This window comes from Ctenopharyngodon idella, chromosome 9 (assembly GCF_019924925.1).
Source record: "Ctenopharyngodon idella isolate HZGC_01 chromosome 9, HZGC01, whole genome shotgun sequence".
In the NCBI taxonomy this organism is placed as follows: Eukaryota; Metazoa; Chordata; class Actinopteri; order Cypriniformes; family Xenocyprididae; genus Ctenopharyngodon; species Ctenopharyngodon idella.
The window spans coordinates 37044577-37072060 of NC_067228.1; the positions used below are offsets into that span (position 1 = coordinate 37044577).

General features: G+C 39.2%; 2 protein-coding genes across 2 annotated transcripts in view; both read right to left on the reverse strand.

Moving 5' to 3' along the window:
* The window catches only part of LOC127519199 (uncharacterized), a 234775-nt gene that overhangs the window by 35331 nt on the left and 171960 nt on the right, over window positions 1-27484 (reverse strand). The window lies entirely within an intron of this gene.
* The window catches only part of LOC127519203 (uncharacterized), a 386503-nt gene continuing 361551 nt past the window's right edge, over window positions 2533-27484 (reverse strand). The window contains exon 2 of the mRNA XM_051906750.1: window positions 2533-5118. Coding sequence (XP_051762710.1) covers window positions 4076-5107 — 1032 coding nt within the window. The 5' untranslated portion in view covers window positions 5108-5118 and the 3' untranslated portion in view covers window positions 2533-4075. The remainder of the gene's footprint in view (window positions 5119-27484) is intronic.

The window sequence follows — 27484 nt, forward strand, 5'->3', positions numbered from 1 at the left end:
GCTATCTCTTGTTTTTCTCTGTAAGTCAAACATCTGTTTTTTTTCTCTTTATCTTCAAATCACAGTTGTGTTGTCATTATTATTGCTTATAAATCACTTATTTCAATAAATGTTTTTTCTTCTTAAATCTCAGTTGTGTTGTCATTATTATTCTTTATAAGCAGAAGAGGTACAAGTAGCATAGAAAAGTTGCATTCCCTAATGAAGCAGGGTGTGGCTGATATCAACACAGGTTAAGTCAAACTAACCATGCAAGTTCGTCATCATTTTTTCATTCAACGCAGGAGAAATCGATTGCAACTTCAACACCATCGATTCAAGGAATCACCAAGAACCTGTTCAAAACAACAGACTGCTTCTACGGCATAGGCATGCAAGTGTCAAATATTTTAACTAAACAGAGGGTGAGGATAAGCAGTAAAATTCTCCTAACGAGGTGCTTTGGAATAATAAGCTAATGGTTTTTTTCATGGTTTAATGGCTCTTTTCCATAGCTTCATTCCCTCTTCCCATTTCCGGCTTCATTCTGTCATTTTTCATTTTACTATGTGTGATTGTGTTTCTGTGTTTGTTAGGCTAGTTGTGTTCGTGATTTAGTTAATAAAACTTGTGCACAATACATATTTGGTTCTGACTGCCTACCTGTAGATAAATGTTACTTAAATAATTGATCTTGTTACATGCTCTAAGCGCTGTAAATGCTAAGAAAGAATTATTTTTCTGTGGCCATGAAAAAATCCTTTTCTTAGAATTAATTAATAATAAATACTGAGTGTTCACAGGACGAACTGATTAATTGATTGTAATGTTAATGTAGCTACATCAAATCCGATTAACTGATCCAAATATTCATAACTAGTCATAAGTTATGAATAATTATTAATATTTCCCCTTTGAGCTAATTTGCTACAAATGGCACATGAGTTTTGGTAACATCTTCTGCTGAGCAAAATGAAAAAGTTACCTGAGATTAACCAAAGAAGCTTGTCACAAGCTTGGGCCACCCTAGCCCCACGCCAAATAACTGATTTCAATATTTCAGCTCCCGATTTTGAAAGAGATCATGCTTTTCGGCCACTTGACATCAAAAATTCGCTTGTTATTTAGAAACTAGAAAGGGTCTCCGGGTCTGGCGGTACCACTTTTAGCATAGCTTAGCATAGTTCATTGAATCTGATTAGACCGTTAGCATCTTGCTCAAAAATAACCAGCAGGTGCAGCAGGCGCAATGATATTACACAGCGGCTGTGACCCCCTGCTTGCACAGGGAGCGTGCCTTGCAACCATGGAGACATTTGTGAGAGACGCTGCGTAATATCATTGTGCCTGCTGCACCCATGGTACGGCAGCAAAGTTCTTTGATTATTACACCGCAATGAGAGTATAGTTCCTAGCCATATCGGCCTAAAAAAATCGCAACTTTTCATTTTCCGTCGGTCTTAGTACACGATGTAACTACAGAAGAGTCAAGTTTTAAATAGGAAAAATATCAAAACTCTTCGGTCATTTTTTTTGAGTGAGATGCTAACGGTCTAATCAGATTCAATGAAATCGAGCGCAGCGTTAGTTCAGTCAGGCCACGTAGGCATAGTGCTGCGACCAGCTGATGCGGTCAGCTGTCAAATCGCTCCAATCACTACCATTCTCCTATTAGACACAGGGACATATATACGTGGCATTACTGCTCGGTAAGTATGCTCAAACTGCTCGCAACCCTCCCTCCCTCCCCATTATAAGCATGAGCATATTACTGTGCACCTTCTGGTTGTCGTCTTCTTTTGTTTCAGATCACTAAGGCTTTCAAGTCCCGGCTGGCATGGACCTCACTGCTGAGAGACACTCATCCTCATAACCAAGCTACAGTATAGATGTCCCACTGCCATATCTACATGATTACCAATGTTCGCTTTTAAAGACATTACTAAGTGTCTTAATTGTCTATGTATTTCCAAGCTGATGGTTCCCGGGGGTTAATGTTAAAGCTCTTGTATGTTCAGTTAATTTTGGAGCAAGAACCCCTATAAGGAACCACACCGCCAAAGATAAATTGTGTTCAATAAACTCAAGTAACTTGCCAAAGTGGTCCTGTCTGAACTATGCTAAGCTATGCTAAAAGTGGTACCGCCAGACCCGGAGATCGGCTGAATGGATTCAAAAACGGTAAAACTCAACTATTTAACTCTAGGGGAGTTTAACTCTAACAGAGAAAATTAGCCTATTTTCAAAAAAATTGGAGTGTTCCTTCAAGGCTTTTTTTTTCTTCTTTTTTTTCAGTTTAAGTATTCAAGCTATTTTAAACCGTTTCATGAAAAGACACAGAAGACGACTCACTCGCAGAAATATTATCAAAATCAATTAAACATCCATTTAACGAGTTTCTGTTTTTTTTTTTTTATATATATATATATATATATATAACGTAAGTCTATGATATATGAGTTATCACACAAGCAAGAGTGCTATTTTACAGAACATCTGCACGATCGCAAATGTGACACAACAGCTCAATAAACAACAACTGAGTACCTTTCATACACACATTCTGTTTTTATTAAAAAAAACAACAACAACAACAACAAAAAACCCCAGAACAAACAGATAAAAGTATTTAAAGGGAGAAGGTTACATTACATTTTAACATAAGATGCAAAATTCCACTAAATTTAAATCCACTTTTATATAAAATTGTTGTATAGTCTATACAGTATTTAATGGAATGACATCAGAAGTAACTAATTAAATTACAGAGAAATGAAGAGTAATCTAAACTTTTTTTTGACCAAAAATTTATTATAGTAATTAATTAGTTATTAACGCATTACACCCAATGCTGATTATGCAATTGCAGTGTAAATCCATTCATGCTGCATCTGAGCTGCATTAAACAGTAAGTGTAAATACAAAGATGGATTTTGTTGAGCTGATCTCATTTGATTGGTTGATTAAATGTAAGAATGTGACATAAGAGGACACAGATATGACAATACAGTTAAAAGAACTGTTCATCTCTGGCTTTATCACTCAGTGTTATTTCAGGGTTTTGATCTCTCAAATGAGAGAGAATGTCCTGTATATTATTGTATTATAATAACTATTTAATATTAGCTCTAAACTTTGACTGGGCTAGGCATGTTGAGTATTGTTCTAGGAAACTCAAAGTAGTTTAATTTTTGTGTATTTTTTGCTACTCTATGATGATGTTCTTGTTGAGGTCATTTGTAAGTTGGGCCCAAATATAATCTCAAGCCCAGGGGCCCCAGACCCCTCAGTCCTGCCCTGATTGTATTTATTGGTGCTATTGCTTGTAATTTGTTCTTATTTTATTACTGACTGTTTACTTGTCTTTATATTTCTTTAAATACTAAAAAAAAAATATTTTGTGTGTGTGGTGGGGCCAGTGAAAATTTTTGCAGGGCAAGTAAAAATCTGAACCAGAATGACCTGTAGAAAAGCTCCTTTGAATTGAGCCCTGTAAATATAAAGATTCCCTTTCAAGACCTGCCTCTTTTGTTATAAAATAAAGTTTTGTTTGGGGAAAAAAATAAAATAATGTTAAAACTCTGGGCCCACCAGGAATTTCACTTGGCCCACCTTACATCTCAAAGCTGGAGCCGGACCTGCTTGTATACACCAAATGCATAATGAGTACAGAATGCAGCGCTTTTTATGAATTGTGAATCAAAAACTTCAGTAGACTTCGGTTACAATATGAAAATGTCTGACTACATCTACAATAATATACATTAAGCCCCCATTTTTTTTCTAGCAAAACTTTCCCCAAAGCCCAATTTAGCCACCATATTGAAAGATCTGCATTTGATGAAAATTAAAGTAGGATTCTGTCAGTTTCTTTTAATCATAAACACAAAGTTTCAATAACACCATAATGAATATTGTTGTAATTTGTAGTTACATTGACTGTAACTGAAAAATCTCTTTGCTATATTAAACAATTCCAGCCTCATTTTAAGCAATGCATAAAGATATCTAAATAATTACTAGAGAAGTTATAATTAAGGCATTTAACTGAAGCACTTGATTATCCTTGGAGTTAAAGCATCCTGATATGTTTTCATTATTGTGCAGGTGGCAGCGGGACTTCAGTTGGAGGGTTTGGATCATCGTCAATCTTTAAATCACGGCAGAACAACACTTGTTCTTTACCAAGACCCATTCTGTACTGCCACAGATATAAACGCTCTTGTGGCTTCAGCTCAAATGTGAGTTGTTCTTCCACTTCAGTCATTTCATTCCAGCTTTCATTTTCAGTGCTGACATGAGAACCTCCATATTCTGCAGAAAAGGAGAACTGACACTTCGCAATTAACCCTGCAAGGTCTCCAGATTCATTCGAGACTGATGCAGCTATCTTCCAGTTGTGTGTGATCTGGGTCATCTGCTCCTTATTGTATCCAACCTTTTTATTGATTTTCTTTGTCCATGTAACTGGTGATTTTCTGTCATTAAATATAGTTTTAATATTCTCCCAGATGCCAAAGGATGGGCCTATAGTTACTGACAGCCCACCAGGGAGGAAGTTAAGAACATCAGGATGAACAGAATAGACACCAATGGGGTTATCTTTGCTGAGGTCGGTACCGGTGTAGAACTCAACTCCCCACTTTGAGCCTGGCTTGAGGAAGGAGATTTCGCCTTTTACGCCCCAGTAATAGAGACCGTTTCTGCAGGTGGGATGCAGGTTGCATTCTACACTCTCTGAGTCATTTGTCATGTCTGTTGTTCTTCGATAAGTGCCCTTTTTTTGGAAGATAATGTAAAAATAGCCAGAGGCTGAGAAGTAGTAGTCTCCACCCCGGCAGTTGGGATGAAGGGTGTAAACTTTAGCATTGCTGTCTGTCGTCAGGTTGTTGACTTTGCGGTACTCATTGCCCTTGATGATGTAAAAGTAGTCAGAATCACTACCAAGGTAATGGTCTCCATTTTGGCAGGAAGGGTGCAGACTGAAAATAGAGATGTCTAAACCTTGTTGTAAATTTCTTGTCTTCATATAGCAGCCAAGATCAGAGCGGATTATATAATAATGCCAGTCACCAGTTGCACAGAAGTCAGTGCCTTTTGTTTTGCTCTTGGGAATAATGCCGTTCATCGTGCCTGAACCTGCAACACAGAATAAAATAAACATTCAATCTCCACACCCAATGAATGATGTTATTTTAGTCCTTCTACAGATTGAGTTCACTGATTACAAAACAGCTTCATATATGAAAGAAGGAAAAATGAAAGCTAACCGGTGATATAATCCTGAGCTTTTATTTCAATGTGTTTATCATCTAACAGAAGCAACACTTTTATATCAAAATGCACCTCTTGAACTTGAGGATTTTTTTAAAGTACTTTTTTTTTTTTTTCGTGTTGGCATTTGTTTCCTTGGTTTCTCATTGTTTGATTACGACATACACCTGTTTCTTGTTTCTGTTCATTAGGCTTCCTTTGTATATACAGCCCTGTGTTTGTTCTGTTCATTGCAGGCGCACCATTAACACGGGAGACATGACCCCCCCAGATTTGAAAAGACGGCAATCGACCTCCGCACTTCTGATAAGGGCTGCTTCAGTCAGCCACAAACAGCTATAAACTCTATATTATCTTTTGGCTTAGGATATTTTTTTTTTTCAAATGAAACAGTTTCCATGTTTCTGTGAGCCTTAGTTCTTAAATAATCAACTGTTTTGTCGCGGATGTACAGAACAGGAAATGCGTTCTCAAATGGAGAAACACGCAACCTTCAAACCATCAATCGAAGCGTGCTAGTGTAAGAATTGAAAATATCTAAAGATATTTTAAAATGAACAAAGACATTTGCTTTACTGTCTCAACCCCCTCTCTCTTGCTACAAGGGCCATTTGGAAGGCTCAAAGGTGTTGACAGTGATCAAGCCCTGTAGGCCAAGATGTGTGTACATCGGGGGTCTACAAATGGTCACACCTTTAGTACAGTGGGGGAAGATTTAATTTCCTGATTGGTCAGTTTGAATGTCTCATATTTTGGTTTTAGTCACATGGTCAAGGAAGGGATAAAAGAGGATTGTAACTGTTGCTCTGGGTCTTTGATTCTTGGCTTTTCTTGGGCACTCTCTCTCTCTCTCTCTCTCTCTCTCTCTCTCTCTTTCTCTTTCTCTTTCACTCTCTCTCTCTCTCTCTTTCTCTTTCACTCTCTCTCTCTCTCTTTCTCTTTCACTCTCTCTCTCTCTCTCTCTCTCTCTTTCTCTTTCACTCTCTCTCTCTCTCTCTCTCTCTTTCACTCTCTCTCTCTCTCTCTCTCTCAGGTAACTTTTGACATACATGCTGGGTACGATTAATGGTATATGATTTTATCATCTCATACATCTATTTTGTAACTATGTTAAGTGTAACCATAACCAGATATTGCCATTAAACTCTTTCATTTACAAATGATGCGCTAACTAGTTTTGATTTAGTGTTAACATTAATGTGCTCCATATTGCAATACAATATTGTCACACTATAGCAACGCTCTCCCACATATTTTGCTATTGTAACTGCACTTATTTCCGTCGTTGGTATAAGTTGCAGTGGGTGGTAATTGAAAAGAAATGTACGGTTTTCTACCATCTTGCTGATAACGTTTCTTTAGTCGCTCGGCAACCCTACAGCCTGAACCCCTGTAGGAGGTCCACCCTTACACTAGCATTTTCTGAGGACATGCTGATGGTATATAAATCATGCCTGGAACTCAGTGTTTGTGGGGACATATGTCAATCAAGGGAACCATCCATTCAGAAACCGACAAATTTGACACTTCAAGGTCAGGATTAGTTCTCTCTCAGTAATCTCTCTTAGTAATCTCTCAGATTAGTTCCAGTTGACGCGCACAAGCTGCTTTTGACTGAAGTTTTGGCAAATTTTCGTATGGACCAGTGTTGGGCACGTTACTTTAAAAAAGTAATAGTTACTAGTAAAAGTATAGTTAATAGTAAAAGTTATAGTTACTAATTACTTCTCACAAATAGTAACATAGTTAGTAACTGAGTTACATCATTAAAAAAGTAACTAATTACCAGGGAAAGTAACTATTGCGTTACTTTAAAAAAAAAAAAAAAAAAATTAAAATGTCAAATAACTTGAATGCCCCCAATATTAAATTTAAGTCTAAGAATAAATTATTCTTGATCCGACTAGTGACTCATGATCCACTCTTGCTCACGACATGAAATTTCTCTGTACTGTACTACGTGTTGGTATAGCCATTAAAGAAAACGTAGTTTCATATTTATGTTTAAATAGGCCTATGTTATGTTTTAAATTCAATTACTTGATTATGAAAAGTGAAGAGCATGAGTAAGATGCATCATAAGATGCGCAATATATAGGGAGACATGGAGTGGGTCAGACATAATTTTGACCACTTCATTAAGTTTTGTTTTGTGGAAAGCCTTTCTTTAAAGTGAATTTAATTTTGTAAAAATTGTATCTTAATTTTAATCAATGTTTCATCAACCAATTACCTGGATTTAATGAATAAGAAGCAAATATAGCAGACAATATAATTATGACATGGAGGCGCCGGCGCGATCACTGGCGCATGAACTGGAATGCATCTTATAGGCTAAATGAACCGAAACTCAGCAGCTGCTTGCCTCACAGACATGAGAAATATATCTATAGAAAGCTTGAAATATCTACTTAGTAATAATACGAAATAATTAAAAACAAAAAGAAATAGGCTACTCTGATTATGTAGCCTAATCCGAATGAAGTGTGCATTCTCTCTCTAGGCACGATAACTATGAGCAGATGATGAGAGTCAGCATTGTCAACTTCATCTTTGCAGCCGACTCTGATTCAGAAAACATTACTTTATTAATAATCAATTAAAATGTCTCCTTGCTGTCAGGGATGGGCAGTATTTATGATACATGTGTTTCAAATACGTATTTCAAATACAAAATAGTATTTTGTAATTTGCATTTGATAGGGTTGATGTATCAAAATACTTTAGTGTTTTGTATTTTTGTATTTTTAAAATACTGTAAAATACTTTGTAAGAAGTCTACATGATGACATCATAAAATTGCGGCCTCTGATTGGTGCTTACTCAGTAGTTTGCCCAGACTTGTTGAGATCAGAACAGAACATTGATCCATATGGAAGAAGGTGGTCAAGGTAAGAAACATGCAGGCTGACAGCTTTCCATAAATTTTTGCATAAATTGCTGCAATTTTCAACAGTTCATGTTAAGTTTTGGTGTTCGTTTTGGTAGCCAGGCTAAATAGTTTACCAATTTACATAATGTTCTTGAAAACAATTATATCTAGCAGCAGCCCCCTATATTTATGATTAACAGTTAAATGATTAATTAGTGCTATGAACACAGGTGCCATCAGTTGTCTTCTTAAAAATGACTTGTTTGTCATTGAGTCAGTGTTGCAGATGCAAAGTATGCAAAACTAAATTAGGATACAATTATGAGTCATTTGCAAACATTAAACTGTTGGTTACTTTAAAACTAACCTTCATCTGGGAGATCACAGGGATATGTGAATATTTGATCTGTTAAAGCCACAATATGTAAATTTTCACCGCTTGAGATTGCTCATTCAAAACAAAGGCGTAGTTCGATGACACCTTGATTTCACAGAATCATGGGAGGTGTTGTCTTACATTTGTGTGTTGAAAGTTGTTATAGTGCTTCTCTGTGCTTTCGCTCGGCGGCTGCTATGAGACACTTGTTGCACACTGCAGTAAGCTAGATCGATATTAGTCATGGTAACACATAGTACTCGCTGTAAATCCAGAAAACAAGACTCAAACAGAAAGACTTAGGGCCAGATTTACTAACAGCTTGTGGCAGCGCAAACCCTTTTTTGGCGTTAAAAAACTACTGTTGGGATTTACTAAAGACACGCAGTGTAAAATTAGAGCTGAAAAGGCATGGACTGAGTTATTTTTGCGGCTGACCTTATTGCATATGCATTTGTAGGAGTTTCCCTTTCAGATGCAAAATTTATGGGAGGAGAGTATTTAAATGAATCATGCAATGCGATTTGCTAATATTTGCGCTCGTCAACTTACTGGTATTTACGGCATTATTTAACGCCCTAAAAAAAGCATGTCTTAACCCATTTTGCGAAATGGCTGCAATTGTTGCTGTTAGGAGGAGACACCGCAGAGAACAGAGAGTGCGTGGTAGAAGGAAGATTATTCATTTCTTTGAAATGCCAGAGTAAGACGTTATCCGAACATATCGTTTGCCAAGCTATGTTGCCTGTAGGTCAACATAGCTTGGTAAACGATATTATATGTGTACGTGTTTGTCAGATTGCGTGTCCTGTGTCGACTGTGACTGTGTCTGTGATCTTTAATTTGCATGTCAGCAGTAGATCACGTGCAAAACTTGACACTCCCATCGACGTATTTGTGGAATTGTGCTCTCACGCTAATTTGCCCCGTTTAGTAAATCTGGCCCTTGATGTGTTAAGCTTTATAACATGATGAGTTTTCTGTCGATGAATGTATCCAAACAGTTGCTCATCTGTCTAATCACACATAATATACAGTACTAAAGTGTCTTTGATGTAAAAATACAAAATAAAAACCGGAAATCAAGGGTAATGATGTCATTGATAGGCGACACACGGACACGGTCTGTGTCCTGATTAAAATTGCTTATTTCTCTGGATTTAAACATTCTTGGAAACATTTGGGATAGTGTAAGTACACAAGTCAACAAAATATATAACATTGTTCTAGTGTTTTTTAGATATTTTAATCTAAAAATCCTAAATATTTGTTCCTTTAACTGGTTGCATATGTCAGATTTATTGCATGACTCGGGCAGAGAAAAGCTGTTGATTTCATTTACTTAATCAGCTGAGTCAGTGTAATGGTGAAGGAATAGATCAAATAGGCCAAATGATGGAAGGTTTGCAAAGACATTTCATGCTCACCTTGTAAAAGTATTTTCTAGTATTTTTAAAATACAAAAATACAGTAGTTTACTTTGATACATGGTGTGGCTGCTGTATTTTGTAGTTTATTTTGATACATTTAAAAATAAGGTATTTGGTATTTTATTTTATAATACATTTTGATGTATTTTTGCCCAACCCTGCTTGCTGTTTTGGTCACATTCATAATAATTACTTTGCCGGTTCTTTATGGCAAGCTTTACACTTGAGTGCTATATAGCCTATTACATAAACGCTCATTATTATTAATGTAATTAGTCAACTAATAGTTTAAATGAGCAACTACTAGTCAACTAGAAAAAAACTTATTTCACATATTTTCGATCCAGCATGTCACAAAGGGTATTCTGGTTTGAGCTCGCCTTCCACTCGCATCCTCACAGACACACACACCGAGCATTGTACATTATTATCAGTTTAAAATGATATTTGTGTATGACTAACCCCAACACACACACCAGAGAAAAAACTTTGCAGGTCCTGTGGCTGAGAGAGAGAGTCTACTCGGATGAAAACCGCTTCAGTGAGCTCAATTATAGTAACGCAGTGTTTTTTTTTTTATCAGTAACGGCGTTGTAACGGGAGTTTTGCTGGGTTTATTACAGCACAGACAATACATACTATTATTTTTATCACTTTCAGCAGTGTTTTATGTATTTCCTGTAAAATGACACACAGATTTTGTATTTAGAGCACTCTATGTGGGTATGGGAAGCTTTTCAATTTGGGTACGCCAAATCCAGGTGGAAATCCTCAAAATGGTCCCAGTGCTTAGAGTAGATTAAGGATCAGGCAAGTTTAATATATGATGGTGGTCCGATATCTGGAAATCTGATCTTACTATCTGGGCTTTTGCTTACAGTTTGGTCCCCCGACTATGAAAATGTCTCCTGCGCCCCTGGTTCATTGTCTGATCTCGTCATTACATAGTGGTTGTTCTGTTCGCCGAGTTATTGGTATTCTGTTATTCTGAGAAGTGTTCCCTAGTGAAGAAAAAAAAAAAAAAAAAAACTTTACCAAAATATATTTAAAATACATTTATTTTATACTAAGTATACTACAAATTCATTAACATATTTACTGACAACCCTGGACCACAAAACCAGTCATAAGTCACACAGATATATTTGTAGCAATAGCCAACAATACATTGTATGGGTCAAAATTATTGATATTTCTTTTATGCCAAAAATCATTAAGATGTTAAGTAAAGATCATGTTCCATGAAGATATTTTGTAAATTTCCTACCATAAATATATCAGTATTTTTGTGAGTGGATATGCATTGCTAAGGACTTCATTTGGACAACTTTAAATGCGATTTTCTCAATATTTAGATTTTTTCGCACCCTCAAATTTCAGATTTTCAAATAGCTGTATCTCAGCCAAATACATCAATGGAAAGCTTATTCATTCAGCTTTCAGATAAAGATATAAATCTCAATCAAAAAATTGACCCATATGACAGGTTTTGTGGTCCAGGGTCACATATCGCTTGAAAATTGAGACTGATTGATTCACTGATATATTTCAACAGGTCAGGCATGAACATTGAAAGATTTATTTTTATGCAACACAGAGCTCTGCGCATGCAGAAAAATAAAGTATAATATGTGCGGAGAGCGTTCGCTCAATATCATTATCTTATTTTTGAGGTGGCATTTAGTGGCTTTTGCATCTGAACTCTTCAAATATTATCCAACAGACTGAATTTACGTTTGTATAAAAAAAAAAAAAATGCTTATATAAGATTATATATGGATTTGTATAGTTTTATACCACATATGAAATACCTATAGCTTTATTTGTATTTGTAATATATTTGTAGTAAGTTTATTTAAACAACATATTTGCAAACATTTTGTATACAATTCTCTTATTAACTTTGTGCTGTCTACACTATCAAATTCTGTTTTTAATTTTGTTTGAAATTGGGTAACTGTAAAATACAGATAACGGCAAATGTCCGTAGCTTGTATTAAAATATATGTAGGCTAACAAATATATGAAGCCATGTTTAATACAGTATATTTGTATAATTATGCAATTCAGGGGTATAGTTTTGCTTGGCCAGTATATCACTCTACTGTCTGTGTGTTGTGTGTTTTGTTTAGCACGCAGCTTGGGCTCATCATCAGCCGCATACTTTCATGTTTTGTTCTGTGTAGCATGCAGATAGTGTTCATTGTCAATAACCCTCAGTTATTTGAGTAGTTTTTGTGGTTTAACCCTTTGGGGTCTGAGGGTGTTTTGGCACCCTGGAGTAGTTTTGACATGCCCTGACATGCTTATAAACATATATTTATATGTTTATGCTTATAAACATATTAATGGCAAAAGTGCCATTACACTGTATTCAGCACAAACTAGGCTACAATAATATGTGAACAACATTTATGTACATTAGGGCTGAAACGCTTCCTTGAGTAACTTGAATACAAAAAATCATTGAGGCAAATTGTTTGCCTTAAAGCTTCGTTTTGTCCATTTAACTACACGCGGAGCACTCTGTTTTCACACGGACAATTGTTACTGACGCACAACCCACTAAACTATGGACATGTGATGTAAACACAGAAGATGGGAAGCCATTCACACCGAAAGTGGGATGGAACGGCGCGGTGTTACAGAGCTCGTGCCGCACTGACATGTCATCTGAGCGGCTCAATGGCCCGAGCCGCACGAACGACTCGACCTCGCAGTGAGGACGTGGCTACATATACGTGCAATTCTTCAAAGTAGCCTGTCAAACACTACTAATGTACTAATTTAAAAGATAAGCAAAAGAAAAATAATTTCAATAACTTCATGCTGATCTTCGTTATTAAATGTGCAAGGAAAAATCCCTGAACTTCTGCCGAGCAGTAATTAATGTGGTTCGCGCTGCGCTGTCCGTTCAGTGACACTAGCAAACAAGTCCTCAGTGCACTGTTGTAATACCGACGAGCTCTGAAATACCGTGCCATTTCGTCCCACTTTCTGCATAGTCGACACCACGTAACGCTAGCGTTTGCATTTAGCCTGAATCAATATAATGTTATGATGTCCCGTTAGCTAAGCATCATTTATGTTGATAGTCTCACTCTCTCTCTGTCTCACACACACACACACACACACACACACACACCTACTCCTCTTCACAGTGATGCATAAAAATACCTCAGAAAGCAAAATATCAGGTAAATGTAGTAAATGAATGTACATTTGCCAGTCTTGGGAACTTGCTAAGTTCATAAGACACTTCCGTCAAAATACTGTTTAAATCAAAGTTGTGCAGATTTCATTAGAAATACTGTCTCACTGTAATGTCTTGTTTGGTGAGTTTGTTTCCAAGTCAAGTCAAGTTAACACTAGACACTAGAAGAATATATCAACCATGCCCTGCTGCTGAGCGGCTCATCATTTACTGTGGGAATTGCAGACGAGCAGCCCCACAATCCCACAGTACACGCCATAGCCAGCACAACAAGTCCTGTTCACTCCACGCCGGCCAAGCCACAGACTGTTCACGCCATGCTTGCCCAGTCATGGACTGCCACGCCAAGGCCTGTTCACATCATTCCTGCCATTCCAGAGCCTCTTTCCAAGATGGCCACCATACCAGAGCCTCGTCCCAAGATGGCCGCCATACCAGAGCCTCGTCCCAAGATGGCCGCCATACCAGAGTCTCGTCCCAAGATGGCCGCCATACCAGAGTCTCGTCCCAAGATGGCCATCATACCAGAGTCTCCAGAGGATGCAGTGCTCACCATTAGGGCCACGGCCATTTTATGTGTGTGGGCTGCACACACATAGGCTCCTGCCCCTGACCAGCGTGCAGAGGGAACTCCAGCCCCTGACCAGTGTCTAGAGATGGCTGCCACACCTGAGTCCTCAGCCAAGATGGCTGCCACGCCAGAGCCTCGTCACGCCACGGCTGCCACGCCAGAGCCTTGTCCTGCGGCTGCGGAGCTTGGTCCACCACTGGACCACGGCCCAGGTCCGCCAGTGCACCAGGACCCTCTGCTCCGCGGACCAGGTCCACCCACGCTCCAAGGCCCAAGTCTGCCCATGCTCCAAGGTCCAAGTCCGTCCACGCTCCATGGCCTAGATCCGCCAATACCCCATGGTCCAGGTCCGCCTCTGCTCCTAGACCTAGGCCCGCCATTGCCATGCTGTGGTCCAGGTCCTGTCCCCCTGCACGGGCCTGGCCCACTATCCCTCCCCTAAGACCGCCTCCGCTCCACCACACCCTCCTGGACTGTCTTGTTTTGGCTTATGTTGGCCGTCGGGAGCTGCCCTTAGAGGGGGAGATTTTGTAATGTCTTGTTTTGGGTGTTATGTTCATGTTTCATGGTTTATTTTTCAAGTTCATGCTTTGTATTATTGCTTTGTTTATGTTTGCCATGTGCTCCCTGTTGTCATGTGATTTCCTTGTCCTCATGTGATCATGTCATGTGCTTACCCAGTCTCATGTGTTATGTTGTCATTGGTTGTTCTAGTCATGTGGTTATCAGTTCTGTTCTGTCATTGGTTCTTTGTCTCATTGTTCTCAGGTGTGTCTTGTTAGCTCATTAGTCTCTTTGTATAAATAGCCCTCATGTTTCATTGTTCTCTCATCTACCTTTGTTCCCTGTAATCCGTTGTTGGTGAGTTTGTTTTCGAGTCAAGTCTGTTCAAGTTCATGTTTTCTAATTTAGTCAAGTCAAGCCGCGTCATGTTTATGTTTTGTAATTAGTTCATGTTTTTGTTTAATAAACTGCACTTGGGTTCTAAAGCTCGCCTTCAGTGGACATTCATTACACTCACCTTATTATTTTGATTTATGCCTTAGTTTTTGAAATTTGAAATTCATTTTTATATTTATATATATATATATATATGTATTTGTATTTACATTTTAAATGTAATATGGTAATTAAACGCTATTTGGGTTTAGTTTTCACAGATTTTAATGAATGCAATTTTAGTAATAAAACTTATTTTTTTAAAAAAAGGAAACAAATTAGCTGTTTATTGTAAGAGAACTGTCTTATTTTCTCTTGTATATTTAGTATTGCTCTTTAATGTTGAGGGAATTCAGCAGCCGGGAGGGGCTCTCACACATTTTTTACAGCCGTCCCTGAAGCTGGACCTATGTTGTTTTTGGCAGTTTGTTTTACTTTTACATCTGCCTTTCTGATGGTTCGGCATTGGTGCCTAGTTGTGAATGCACTGTCTGACGCCAGACAGTTTACTGAGGAATAGGCTCTCCATGAGCCTTCTTAGTGACTATTTTGTTTTAACAGGGTTTTTTTAATGCTTTCTTGAGCTCCACTCAGAAAGCGTTATCTTTGCTTGTACTTTTAAGCAACTAGTTTCTGTGTTTTTTTGACATTGTTAGGCCAATGTTTTAAGGCCTTCATCTGTAGTGCTTCACCTGCGTGTGACGCTGAGTTGTTTAGCTTCTTTAGCCCATTTTTTAGGAAGCGCTTTTTGCCTGGAAAAAAAAAATGCTTTTCAAGCAGTGTTGTCAGGTTGTTTGGCTCTTTTTTGAGCCTCCTTGGCTACTGCTTTTTTAGAATCTGATATCAACATCTGGCTGTATTGATAGCAGTGCTCTTTAGCTTGATTTAGTTTTGATTTTTATAATATGAGTGTCGTTGACAATCTTGTCTTTATTAAGGCCTCCGCTCTCTAAAGATCCGACAGAATAACAGTTGCCAGTCATAATCATGTGCGTGGAGTGTTGACCTCTTAATAAGAGTCATTATGCTGAAGCCTCCACTCCTGGAGCTCAGCTTTTATTTGCTAAGTTGTCAGGCTCTCTGTGAGCCTCCTTGGCTAATACAAGTGTCATCAGCCTCATTTTAGAGAGTTATCTTTCTTGAGGCCTCCGCTCTCTAGAGCTCCACCAGGAGAGTATTTGCAGGTTGAAGGCTCTCTTTGAGCCCCCTTGCAGATATCTGGTGTGTGGGATGTCGTTAGACCTCCTCTCGATTTAGAGAGTCGTTTTCTAGGCCTCTGCTCCTAGAGCTCGGCTAGGCAATAGGATAGTGTGCTTGGTAGTTAAGCTCTCTTGGAGCCTCCATGGCTACTTAAAGTGTTGCTAGGCCTCCTCTCAATCTGAGAGGTATTCTATAGGCCTCCACTCTGCGGAGCTTAGTGGGCCAGCTGACTCAACCCATCAGTTCCCTTGGGTTAGAGTGTTGCCAGGCCTCTTGTTGAGGCCTCCACTCTCCAGGAATGCTTTTAGTGTAGTTGAGTATTTTATGCTCTCTGTGAGCCTCTTGGAAACTGGCCTAAGTATGAACGTAGTTAGGCTTCCTCTCTTTAGAGTTATCCTTTTGAGGCCTGGTGCGCCTTAGGGATGTATACTCTTTGAGTCTTTGGCCCAATCCCAATTCTATTTTATACCCCTTCACCTACCCCTTCGCCCTTCCCCTTTCCCCTTGAAATAGATTGGCAAGGTGTAGGGGTGAAAATATTCCCCTAAGAAATGGGACACCACTACAACACCATTACACATGTCATCATACCTAGTTTCTTTTATTAGTGTCCTGTAACATTTAACCAGTATGAACAGCAACGAAGTGCGCATATCAACAGAAATCGGGCGCAAGCATGTTTAACAGATTACTCACTCCCAACATTGTTTTGCGCTGTATTTTGGACGGCGCTCGGTTTCAGTTAAGTCACTGAAATAAAGCCAAAAAAAAAAATATATATTAAATCTGTGTTCACAAGACTTCTGGGTATTGTAGCTTGTAGACTACAGTTTTTGCTTCAAAATGATGTAAAAATTATCCTGCCTACTTGTTCATATAAAACAATATATTGATTTAGTTTTTGTAAGACACTTTTTGTCAAGAAACACAGTATGCGTGGAGGCGTGAGTCATCATGAATAATGAGGTAATTCACACCTGAGAAGAGAAAAGAATCGCATAAAGACCTCTAATGACCTGCATAACAATGAGGCCTTTCAGTCAGGTAGGCTGTGAAAAAACCCTCTGTGATCATATCTCAAGCTCATCATGGGGTATATCAAACATACAGAAAAAACAGCAATACTGTAAAATTTTATTACAATTTAAAATAATGGTATTCTATTATATACTTTAAAATATAATGTATTTCTGTGATGCAAAGCATCTGAACATTCATGCTACCTCTATGGCATTTCATATAGCCTTTTAGCTTAAAAGCATGCACATTTGGAGAAATATTGATGGATTCTCATATGTTTATGTCAATTTTATATACAGAGGAGTAATATTTATTCAATATTTATTGTCATCACTGTGAACGCTGGATACTGTGTTTTCAATTCATACTTGCAGCCGGAGGGCGCTCTGTGCACATTTAGTCCACAAATTAATCAAATGAAGAACAGGACATTCCAGGAACTAACGGCATTGTGACGAGCAGGGCGGGCGAGAGCCGTGAGGGAACGGCGCGAGGCCGGTGACGCGAGAGTTAACGAGCTCCACCTGTGAGGCGCACCGGCCTTGAGTCTCTCACGGAGGAGCTCCGGAAGCATAAAAGGAGGAGCGACGACAGTGAAGGACGAGAGAGGACCAGGCCTGGACTTTATTTTGTTTTATTATGTTTGTGTGGCCGGCAGACGTCCGCGAGGGTCTGCCGGCATTACTTTCCTTTTGTTCTTTGTTTATTTTATTAAAGTTTATTGTTGAATGTTCGCCGGTTCCCGCCTCCTTCTTCCCACATCATACGAACTGTGTTACAGGCATGTCTTCCAGAGGTCTCTAACCATGGCTTTAACATACAGATAAACACTTTTCAAGACAATAAATACACAATTGAGACAATGTATACATGTATTGCCTCAGAATTTGCGTCTGAATAGCGCTCGCTCCGTGGGCGTGGGCGCATTAGTGGATAATGAGCTGAATCATGGACTTCTGACATGTGTCTATTTCATACAGTTACATAAACAGAGAATTTTTGTTTTCGATTTGACTTACATGATTTAAAACCTGACATTTCAACGTTTCTTTAGACATAAGTCTCATTTTTTTGTGATTAGTATTCACTAAGTTACAGTTCATTTTCTGAGAACTATCAGATTGGACTTCATTCAGAGGGAGACGACAGAGGGAGACGACAGATCACGCATCATGTTAGTTTTCTTTATTTTGCAAAAAGCACAACATTTTGTTTTTACTCTGAGTGTACACAAATAAAAGAAGATATTCCACAGATTAAAATGGTGTATAACTCTTAATTGTATGTGCAACATTGACTGAGTATTTTGAGTCTCTTTCACACTGGTAAGAAAAAAACCGAGGTGGTATCGCCGGCGTGACCACCGACCCGAGGGAGTTAACTGCATCACTCATTTGTGTTCACATCATTCAAATAGCGCGTTTAGCAAGCTACGGAGAAACTGGCAGCCAGGTAACACATAAGTGATCAATCCTGAGTGGAAAATATCACTACCATGATCACTACACGGATTGCATGGAATTAGAATGGGATTAGAAATGGGATAGAAATGGGATTGGGCCTTTGACTTAGCTCAGCCAATAAGGCATTCATCACCTCAGCATGGCAGCGTGGGTATTCTGTTCCCCATAGCGACCCCTAGTGGACGCAGCGTCTCATCACCTATTCTCAGGGAACCATGTTTACATGCGTAACCTGAGACATTTTCCCGGTTTCATGTTGGTATCATTTTAAATGTCTCAGCGCGACTGGTAAAGTGGTCTTAATTTCACCACAGTCACTGATATTATGAGAAAGATTGAAAAATTAGAAGAATTCTGGGGCCTCATTTATAAAATGGATGATGACCTGGATGATGCAACAGCAGCCATATTGCGCCAGAACGCCCACCACACACCAGCTTATTGGTGGAGAGGAGACAGAGTGATCAAGCCAATCAGTGTATGGGGATGATTAGGAGGCCATGATGGACAGAGGCCAATGGCCAAATTTGGCCAGGATATTGGGGTCACACCCCTACTCTTTTCGAAGGACATCCTGGGATTTTTAACGACCACAGAGAGTCAGGACCTCGGTTTAACGCCTCATCCGAAGGACGGTGCTTTTAGACAGTATAGTGTCCCCATCACTATACTGAGGTGTTAGAACCCATACAGACAACAGGGTGAGCACCCCCTGCTGGCTTCACTAACACCTCTTCCAGCAGCAACCTAGTTTTCCCAGGAGGTCTCCCATCCAGGTACTAACCAGGCTCAGCCCTGCTTAGCTTCAGTGGGCAACCAGTCTTGGGCTACAGGGTGATATGGCATGGTGGTTCACCGCATTTTAAACGACACCTAATTATTGTAATTTACATATAAAAGATCAACAGTCATCGTCCAAATCCTTGTACGTCTGCTCAGACCGTGACGTGACACTAAGCACTTTTCCACATCAAAGACCGTTTTTATAAATATGAGCGTTGGCGTGAATTTAAGCATACGCACACTCTAAGATCAAATCTGTGCATACGCACGCTTTATAAATGAGGCTCCTGTTCTCCTTTTTTGGGTGGTGTCTCTTCAAAATATCTGATAACCATCTGCTCTCCCCCGAAACCAGGTGTTGGTATAGTAAATATTTACAATCCTTTTGTTCTGGTCTGGGTAACTAAGGGAAGATGGTAGAGCAGCCATTTGGGGTAATCTGTAGCCAGAAACCCCCATGCAGTGATGGGTGAATCTCTTAAAAACACTCACACACCACTGTGTGTATACATTTCTTACTCTTAGAGTCATCTTTGAGCAATTGATGTTATTTATTTATTATTTCTGATTTAGCTTCTAATTGTTTAATTGTGTAATTGGCATGATACATTTTACCTGACAAATAAAATGTTATACTTGATTCATTCTGGACTCTCCTGAAATCATTATGACCAGTAGATTATGAGGAGGAGGATGCTACTGTAAATGTGTGTTCAGGTTAGGTCAAACTAAAGGCTCTTGAATGAAAGGAGCAGTAGGCATGTCATCTGAAGACCTTTTGATTTCTGTCTATCAGGTCCCTAATGAACAAATAATTGAATGCACGGGATACCCAGAATAATCAAAGAGTCAAATTAACTGCGCAGCGAAAGTAAAATTGAAACTAAATTCTAAAAATTAAGTTAACTTCACAGGAGCGCTGAAAAGACATATAAGCATTATAACTTCACCCATGCTGTTGGATTCCGTTGTTGGACAGACGGGTGGTCCTTACAGGAGAAAGGCTATTCCAGAGGTGTGGCGCTGACACAGAGAAGGCGCGATCTCCCTTAATCCAGGGGCACACTTAACAACTAGCTGAAACATTCTAAGACTGAACTGAACTGATCAAAGAAGAGCACAAACGTTTATGACTGAGTCAGACTGCTACACGACGCATTTAACGATTGGTGAGTCACGATGCACACACTGCTTAAGTCAGAAGCTGATAAAGTCGGATACACACCTTATGATTAGCTGTGCACAGACGGTGCAATGCTCCGCCAATTAATTACCTATTAACGGTTTAAATAATTCACGTTCGTAAAGAGAACTGCGGGGGGGGTACAAATTCTTTCTGGGGGAGCTATGCCTTTTTTTTTGATCCTATTGTAATCGCTGGAGCTGTCAATCAAACAGCGCAAGTTTATCAGTGACTGAGTTCTGGACTTGCACCAAAACTCCTGTTTTATTCAACAAATCTCTTAGTTACATCGAGTGGTAGTTGGTAAATGGTAGTTATCATGAAAGCATTCGTCATTTGCAGAAATTGAGTTGCAATGACGAGATCACTGCTTTCAGTGATGCTTTTCAGTGCTGTGTTCAACAACATGTCTGTGATCGACTACAGTGTTTATCACTGCAACCTTTCATGCCACAATATAAACATAATGCTATAGATCTAAATGTAATGCATAACTTTTCACGATTAATTGACCTTGAGAGCAGTAATAGTAAAAACGTGCTAAAAAAGAGAGTAATACTTGGCTATTTCAAATGGAAAGACATTAGCCAATCACTGATGTCTCACAGCAGACATGGCCCTTAAAACAGAGCATTCAAATAAGATGAATAAAATCAGGGTAGAAAAAATGCCTTTTATTTCTAAATTATGACAATTTTGGATGTAAAAGCATACTAACATTATAAGTGCACCCCCAGGAAACATTATAAAACAGTAAAACAACGCAGTTCATGACCCCTTTAATGATCTCTCATCCACCTGCAACCCACCCGCATTTTTTTGGAATGTTACTTTTATTACTTAACCCGCTCGACCCGCAGATTATCCGCAGCTTCTGCAGATAGCTATAACCTCGATCTACACATCACTATCGTATGCAATTGATATGGAGACAAAATTGGACGATTTGTTTACTGAATGTTTGTTCTGATTTGTTTGTTCTGGTTACATTGATGGTGTTGGGGTCAAACTGACAATTACCAGTTGGTCTGTTAAAACATACAGTCATAAAAATGGATATGGCAACTATTAATACATTATAAAACTTAATATTCAACAATATTAACTATTTTCTATATTAACTGTCCCCAACTAAACAAGCCAGAGGCAAAGAACTGTAAGTCCAAAATTCCTGATAAGACAGAACACAAGAGCAATGACTTGTAATTTAAAAGACATTAATGGTTATAATAACGCATTTTAAACAATATAAATCACAACGAAATTATAATCAGGCGCTAAAAATACTACCCATTTAAAGTCTGTTGAACCAACGGGATCGTAAAAATGTCGTAAAGGAAACCCGATTCCTGGGGGGACTCGATTTCTCACCATACCACCACTCTATAGACCTTATGCACCAGAGAAACAAGCGCGCCACCATCTTTATAATATTGTCTTTAAACTTCCATTTTTGTGGTAGCTCTGTACATTTCCATGGCATTGCTGTCAAAGAATAATTAGCTGGTGAAGTGGATTTACTTATTGTAGAGTTAATGAAAGTTATCGTGAGCATTGTAATGTTTAAAGCAGCTGTCTTCATGTCAGTAAATGTCAGTACACCCGGAAGATTTTTTTATTTAAAAATTAAAATAAATAAATAAACAGACACCATGCAATAAAACAACTATAAAATTATTTAAATCATTTAAATATTCGATTTCTAATGTATATTAATTACAAGTTAGCATATTTAATATATCTGTATCACAAAATAATCTTGACTACAGAATACAGGTGTTCGAATGAACTATGAGCTCACAAGTGCTCTTTATTAGAAACACACTTACTTGAATGACTGTAGACTGCAACACTGAGTCAGAAGAGCTGCTTCTCCTTGATCAAGTCTGAGAGATGTTTGTCTGACAGATTTCTATCTTATATAAAGCTCCTCAGAGGGCTGGACAAACACACCCACAGACAGACAGAGCAGTCAGCAGCACAGCTTGGAGTTTATTAACAGTCAGTGTGTTGATGTAAAAGGGTATTTTCCCCTGTTCCAGTTTTCATACTAGAGAAAAAGAATATAGTGGATGGGAAAGTGGAATAGAGTAAAATAAAAGAATTTTCATCCTTATAATGATTATATGGCCAATCAATGAGATCATCTGTCTACAGATTCAGTGACTTTTGTTGTAAGTAAATTGTAATTGTCAGGAGTAATATCTATGCCCCAAAATTAGAAGCCACTGATTGCATTTATAAAGTGAAGGTAGTTGATGCCTTTATTATTAGTTTTGTAAAGTTGTCTGGCTATAAATCTATCAACCAATTTGAGCAACGCTGGAACAGATCTCTCAAGCTTTGTTAGGAAAAGAGTAGTTAAAATAAAAAAAAAATAAAAAAAAACAGACACCATGCAATAAAACAAACTTACTAATCTGAAGAAAAGATCATGAAGCAAGGACACAGAAAAATAGTTAACAAAGAATGGCAATATACCACATATGATGGATCTTGCGCATCTATTGCTTTTAATCTTTCATGTTTGGTATCATTTTAAATATGTATCAGTGCAATCAGTAAAATGGTCTCAATTTCACAGCAGTCATATTATGAGAAAGACTGAAAACTTAGAAAAATTCAGTAACACTTTAGAATAACTCACGCTATGAAGCCCTAGTTAAGCATTAGGGTTTTATATATATATATATATATATATATCAAAAGACACTATAATTGCGAGCAAACAGCAGTTTGTCAAGTGTGTTCATCACTGCCCTCGTTTGAATACACACAAGATGCGTGTTGTTTGCTTAGGAGTGGAGCATGCCCAGGCAGCTTTCGGGGGAGCTGTCAGCGTGCATTGCGAAAAGCTTACATTAACCCTCTGGGGTCTGAGGATTTTTGGGGCCCTGGAGAAGTTTTGACATGCCCTGACATTTGTGCTTTTTTCAGTTGTTCATAAACATATTAATGGAAAAAGTGTCATTACACTGTATTCAGCACGAACTTGGCTACCATAATATGTGAGGAACATGTATGTACATGTTTGTATTTTTTGAAGGAATAACGTTTATGCGTGGTTATTGAAAAAACAAAAAACTTAAGTCACTGAAATAAGGCCACAAAACTAATATTATATATGTGTTCACAAGACTTCTGGGTATTGGAGGTTGTAGACTAGAGTTTTTCCTTTAAAATGATGTAAAAATTATCCTGCCTATCCTGCCTACATATAAAACAATATAGAGATTTAAATTTTGTTAGACACTTTTTGTCAAGAAACAAAGTATGCATGGAGGCGTGAATTTTCATGAATAATGCTGTGATTCACACCTGAGAAGACAAAGACCTGCATAATGACCTGCATAATGACCCGCATAATGAGCCCTTTCAGTCAGGTAGGCTATGTGAAAAAATCCTCTGATAACAGGATCATATCAGCTGTATTAACGTAAATATAATGTCCACTCTTGACAAAAAAACATGATTTTTTCGATCTCATGCATGCATGTATTATTGCACATGTGAAGAAAATTTTGTATAGGCCTATTATAGTTTAAATTACAGTACCAGTCAAAAGATTGGACGCATTACTATTATAATGTTTTTAAAAGAATTCTCAAGTCTCTAACCAAATAATGGTTTTCTATTTTAATATACTTTGTTAATGTGCAGTTGACAAACTATACATCATTAAAAAGATCTAAGACTCAAGCTTCACATTTTGACTTCTGTTTTACTCTTATAGTGACCGTAATTTAATAGCCTATGCGTCAGGAGTTATGAATATGAAAAACAGAGTCGTTACCTATGACAAAACAACACCCATCAGGGTTTTTAGCTTAAAAGCATGCACATTTGGAGAAATATTGATGGATTCTCATATGTTTATGTCAATTTTCTATACAGGAGTAATATTTATTCAATATTTATTGTCATCGCTATGCACTGGATACTGTGTTTTCAATTCATACTTGCAGCCAGAGGGCGCTCTGTGCACATTTAGTCCACAAATGACTCAGTGAAGAACAGGCATACCATGTGACATTCCAGGAACTAACAGAGGCTTCCAGAGATCGCTAACCATGGCTATAACATGCAGATAGACACTTTTGAAGATAATAAATACATGATTGCAACAATGTATACATGTATTGCCTCAGAATTTGCGTCTGAATAGCGCTCGCTCCGTGGGCTTGGCCGCATTAGCGGATAATGAGCTGGCTCACGGATGTCTGACATGTGTCTCTTTTCATTCAGATCATATAATCAGAAAATTTTTGTTTTCTATTTGACTTACACGATTTAAAATCTGACATTTCAATGTTTCTTTAGACATAAGTCTCATTTTTTTGTGATTAGTATTCCCTAAGTTACAATTCATTTTCTGAGAATTATCAGATTGGACTTCGTTCAGAGGGAGATGACAGATCACGCATCATGTTAGTTTTCTTTATTTTGCAAAAAGCACAACATTTTGTTTTTACTCTGAGTGTACACAAATAAAAGAAGATATTTCACAGATTAAAATGGTGTATAACTCTTAATTGTATGTGCAAAATTGATGGAGTATTTTGAGTCTCTTTCATACTGATAAGAAAAAAGCAAGGTGGTATTGCCGGTGCGACCAGCCGACCTCTGAGTCAGACCCAGTGTCTCTCCTCTGGTGCGGTTTCTTCCCCCCGGAGAGAGGCACCGGCGCTTCATCTATCCAGCTCTGAGGAGGTGGATGTGGTGAGCATCGATGCTAGAGATGAGGACTCGCCATCCTTATCTCCAGCATATGAGGAGTTGCTGGAGGTTGTGACCAGGGCAGTAGAAAAATTAAATATTGAACGGCCAGCTGAAAGAAGCGAAGTGCGCCAAAAGAGTAAGCTAGATGAGCGCTTTTTGCCTGCCTGGTCACAGCCTCAGCGTCGGGGACTGCCATTCTTTCCCGACCTCCACACCGAGGTGTAGAGGTCGTGGCAAAGGCCGGTTCAGTATAGAGTGTTCAGCCCCCAAACTACTACATATTCAAACATTGTGGGGCTGAAACAGCATGGTTATGGGGCGATGCCTCGGGTTGAAGAAGCGCTTGCAAGCTATCTCTCGCCCAAGTCTGCATCGTCCCTCAAATCCCCGACGCTGCCCACCAGACCGCTAAGAACTACATCAGCACTGGTGGGCAAAGCTTATATGGCAGCAGGTCAGGCTGCGGCATGTCTACACACCATGTCCATCCTGCAAGCCTATCAGGCTGACCTGCTGAGGGAAATTGATGAGAGTGGGGAAGCAAGCTTCGAAGCCATCAAGGAGCTCAGGAAAGCCACTGATTTTTCTCTCCGGGCCACCAAGGAGACGGCTAAAACAATTGGCCGTTCTATGGCAGCCCTGGTGGCCACGGAGAGACATTTATGGTTAAATCCCTCAGATATTAAAAAGAAAGACAAAAACATCCTAATGGATGTGCTGCTGTCTCCTCTGGGCCTCTTCGGCGACTCAGTTACATCTGTCGTCGAGAGGTTCCAGGAGACTAAAAAGCAGTCAGCGGCCTTCCAGAGATTCCTTCCCCGCCACTCTCAACCCCCCGAGGCTGCTGAGCAGGAGCAGCCTCGGCCGTCAGCCAGCTCCTCAACGCATTGAGCGCAACAAAAACAGAGTGTCGCCACCCATGCTCCCCCGCAGAGAGCTTGGGGACAGGGACGGGCGACACAGCCGAAGCCTTCGAAGGGTAAGACAGATCTGAGGAGTGTCATTATCACTAAGAAGGCTTCGAAGAAGTCCTGACGCTGATCCTATATCACATTACATGGTATCCGTCCCTCTTCGGTGCCCTCAGGGGGCCGTTCTGCCAACCCTGCCACCTTGTGTGCTTCAGGGCACAGCGGTCTCCACCAACCCTCCAAGGAGGGCCGGTCAACATTTGATTTGGTTGTTCCCTGCCGGTTCGCCGCTTCAGGGTGCTGAGTCGAATGCTCAAAAAACACCAGAGGCCAGTCTTGAAAGACTGGTTGCCTCAGTAGAATTTCTGGCAGAATGGAAACTTCTTCCGAATATTTCTCAATGGGTACTGCTCACAGTGGAAAAGGGTTACAGAATTCAGTTCAGGTCTCGCCCGCCCCGGTTCAGTGGGGTCCTCCCTACGGTGGTGGACCCCAAGCAGTCTCTGGTAATGGAACAAGAAGTTCTGACGATCTTGCAAAAAAGAGCTATAGAAAGGGTTCCTGCTCCCAGCAAGCTGTCAGGGTTTTACAGCCAATACTTCATTGTTCCAAAGAAGGATGGAGGGTTGCGTCCTATTCTAGATTTACGTGTGTTAAATCACTCTGTTCAGAAACTCAAGTTCAAGATGCTTACACTCAAACAGATCATCCCACAGATCAGGTACAAGGACTGGTTTGTGACAATAAATCTGAAAGATGCTTACTTTCATGTATCCATCCATCCTTAGCACAGGATGTTCCTCAGATTTGCTTTTGGGGGCGAAGCTTATCAATACAGGGTTCTTCCTTTCGGCGTAGCACTTTCACCCCGCACCTTCACGAAATGCGTGGATGCAGCTCTGGCTCCTCTGAGACTCCAGGGCATCCGCGTGTTGAATTATATCGATGATTGGTTGATTTTAGCTCAATCCGAGCACATGGCAGTCCAACACGAGATGTTGTTCTGTCTCACATGAGAAGTTTAGGGCTGAGACTCAGTGCCAAGAAGAGTGTGCTTCTTCCAGCTCAAACTACCAACTATCTGGGGGTAGGGCTGGGTGATATATAAAAAAAAAATTATTATCTCGATATTGTCAAAATTTTTACGATATTCGATATACATCTCGATATGTTTGCATTTGTTTTTAAATAAAAATAATTTAAAAAACATGATTTTCTTTACCCCCATTAAAAAACAATTTAGATAGAACAGCTATTGTTACAAAGCAAATACAAAATGTCTAGTGCAAATTTAAGCAGTTAAAAGCTCCTTCGCAAGCCTGAATTCTCAAATTGTTCTCTGGACCTGAGGGTTTCATGCACCCACAGTCTCTTCTTCCTTGCTGCTCTCTTTCTTCTTCTTACTAGCAGGGCTAGTGTTATTGCTCACTTCTTAGCACGGGACACATATTTTGCTGCTGACCAAAAGGTGGAACAACAATCAAGCAGCAAGGAAGGCTGTGGGTGCATGAAATCCTCAGGACCTCCGTTTCTATTGGCTGCACAGGTAA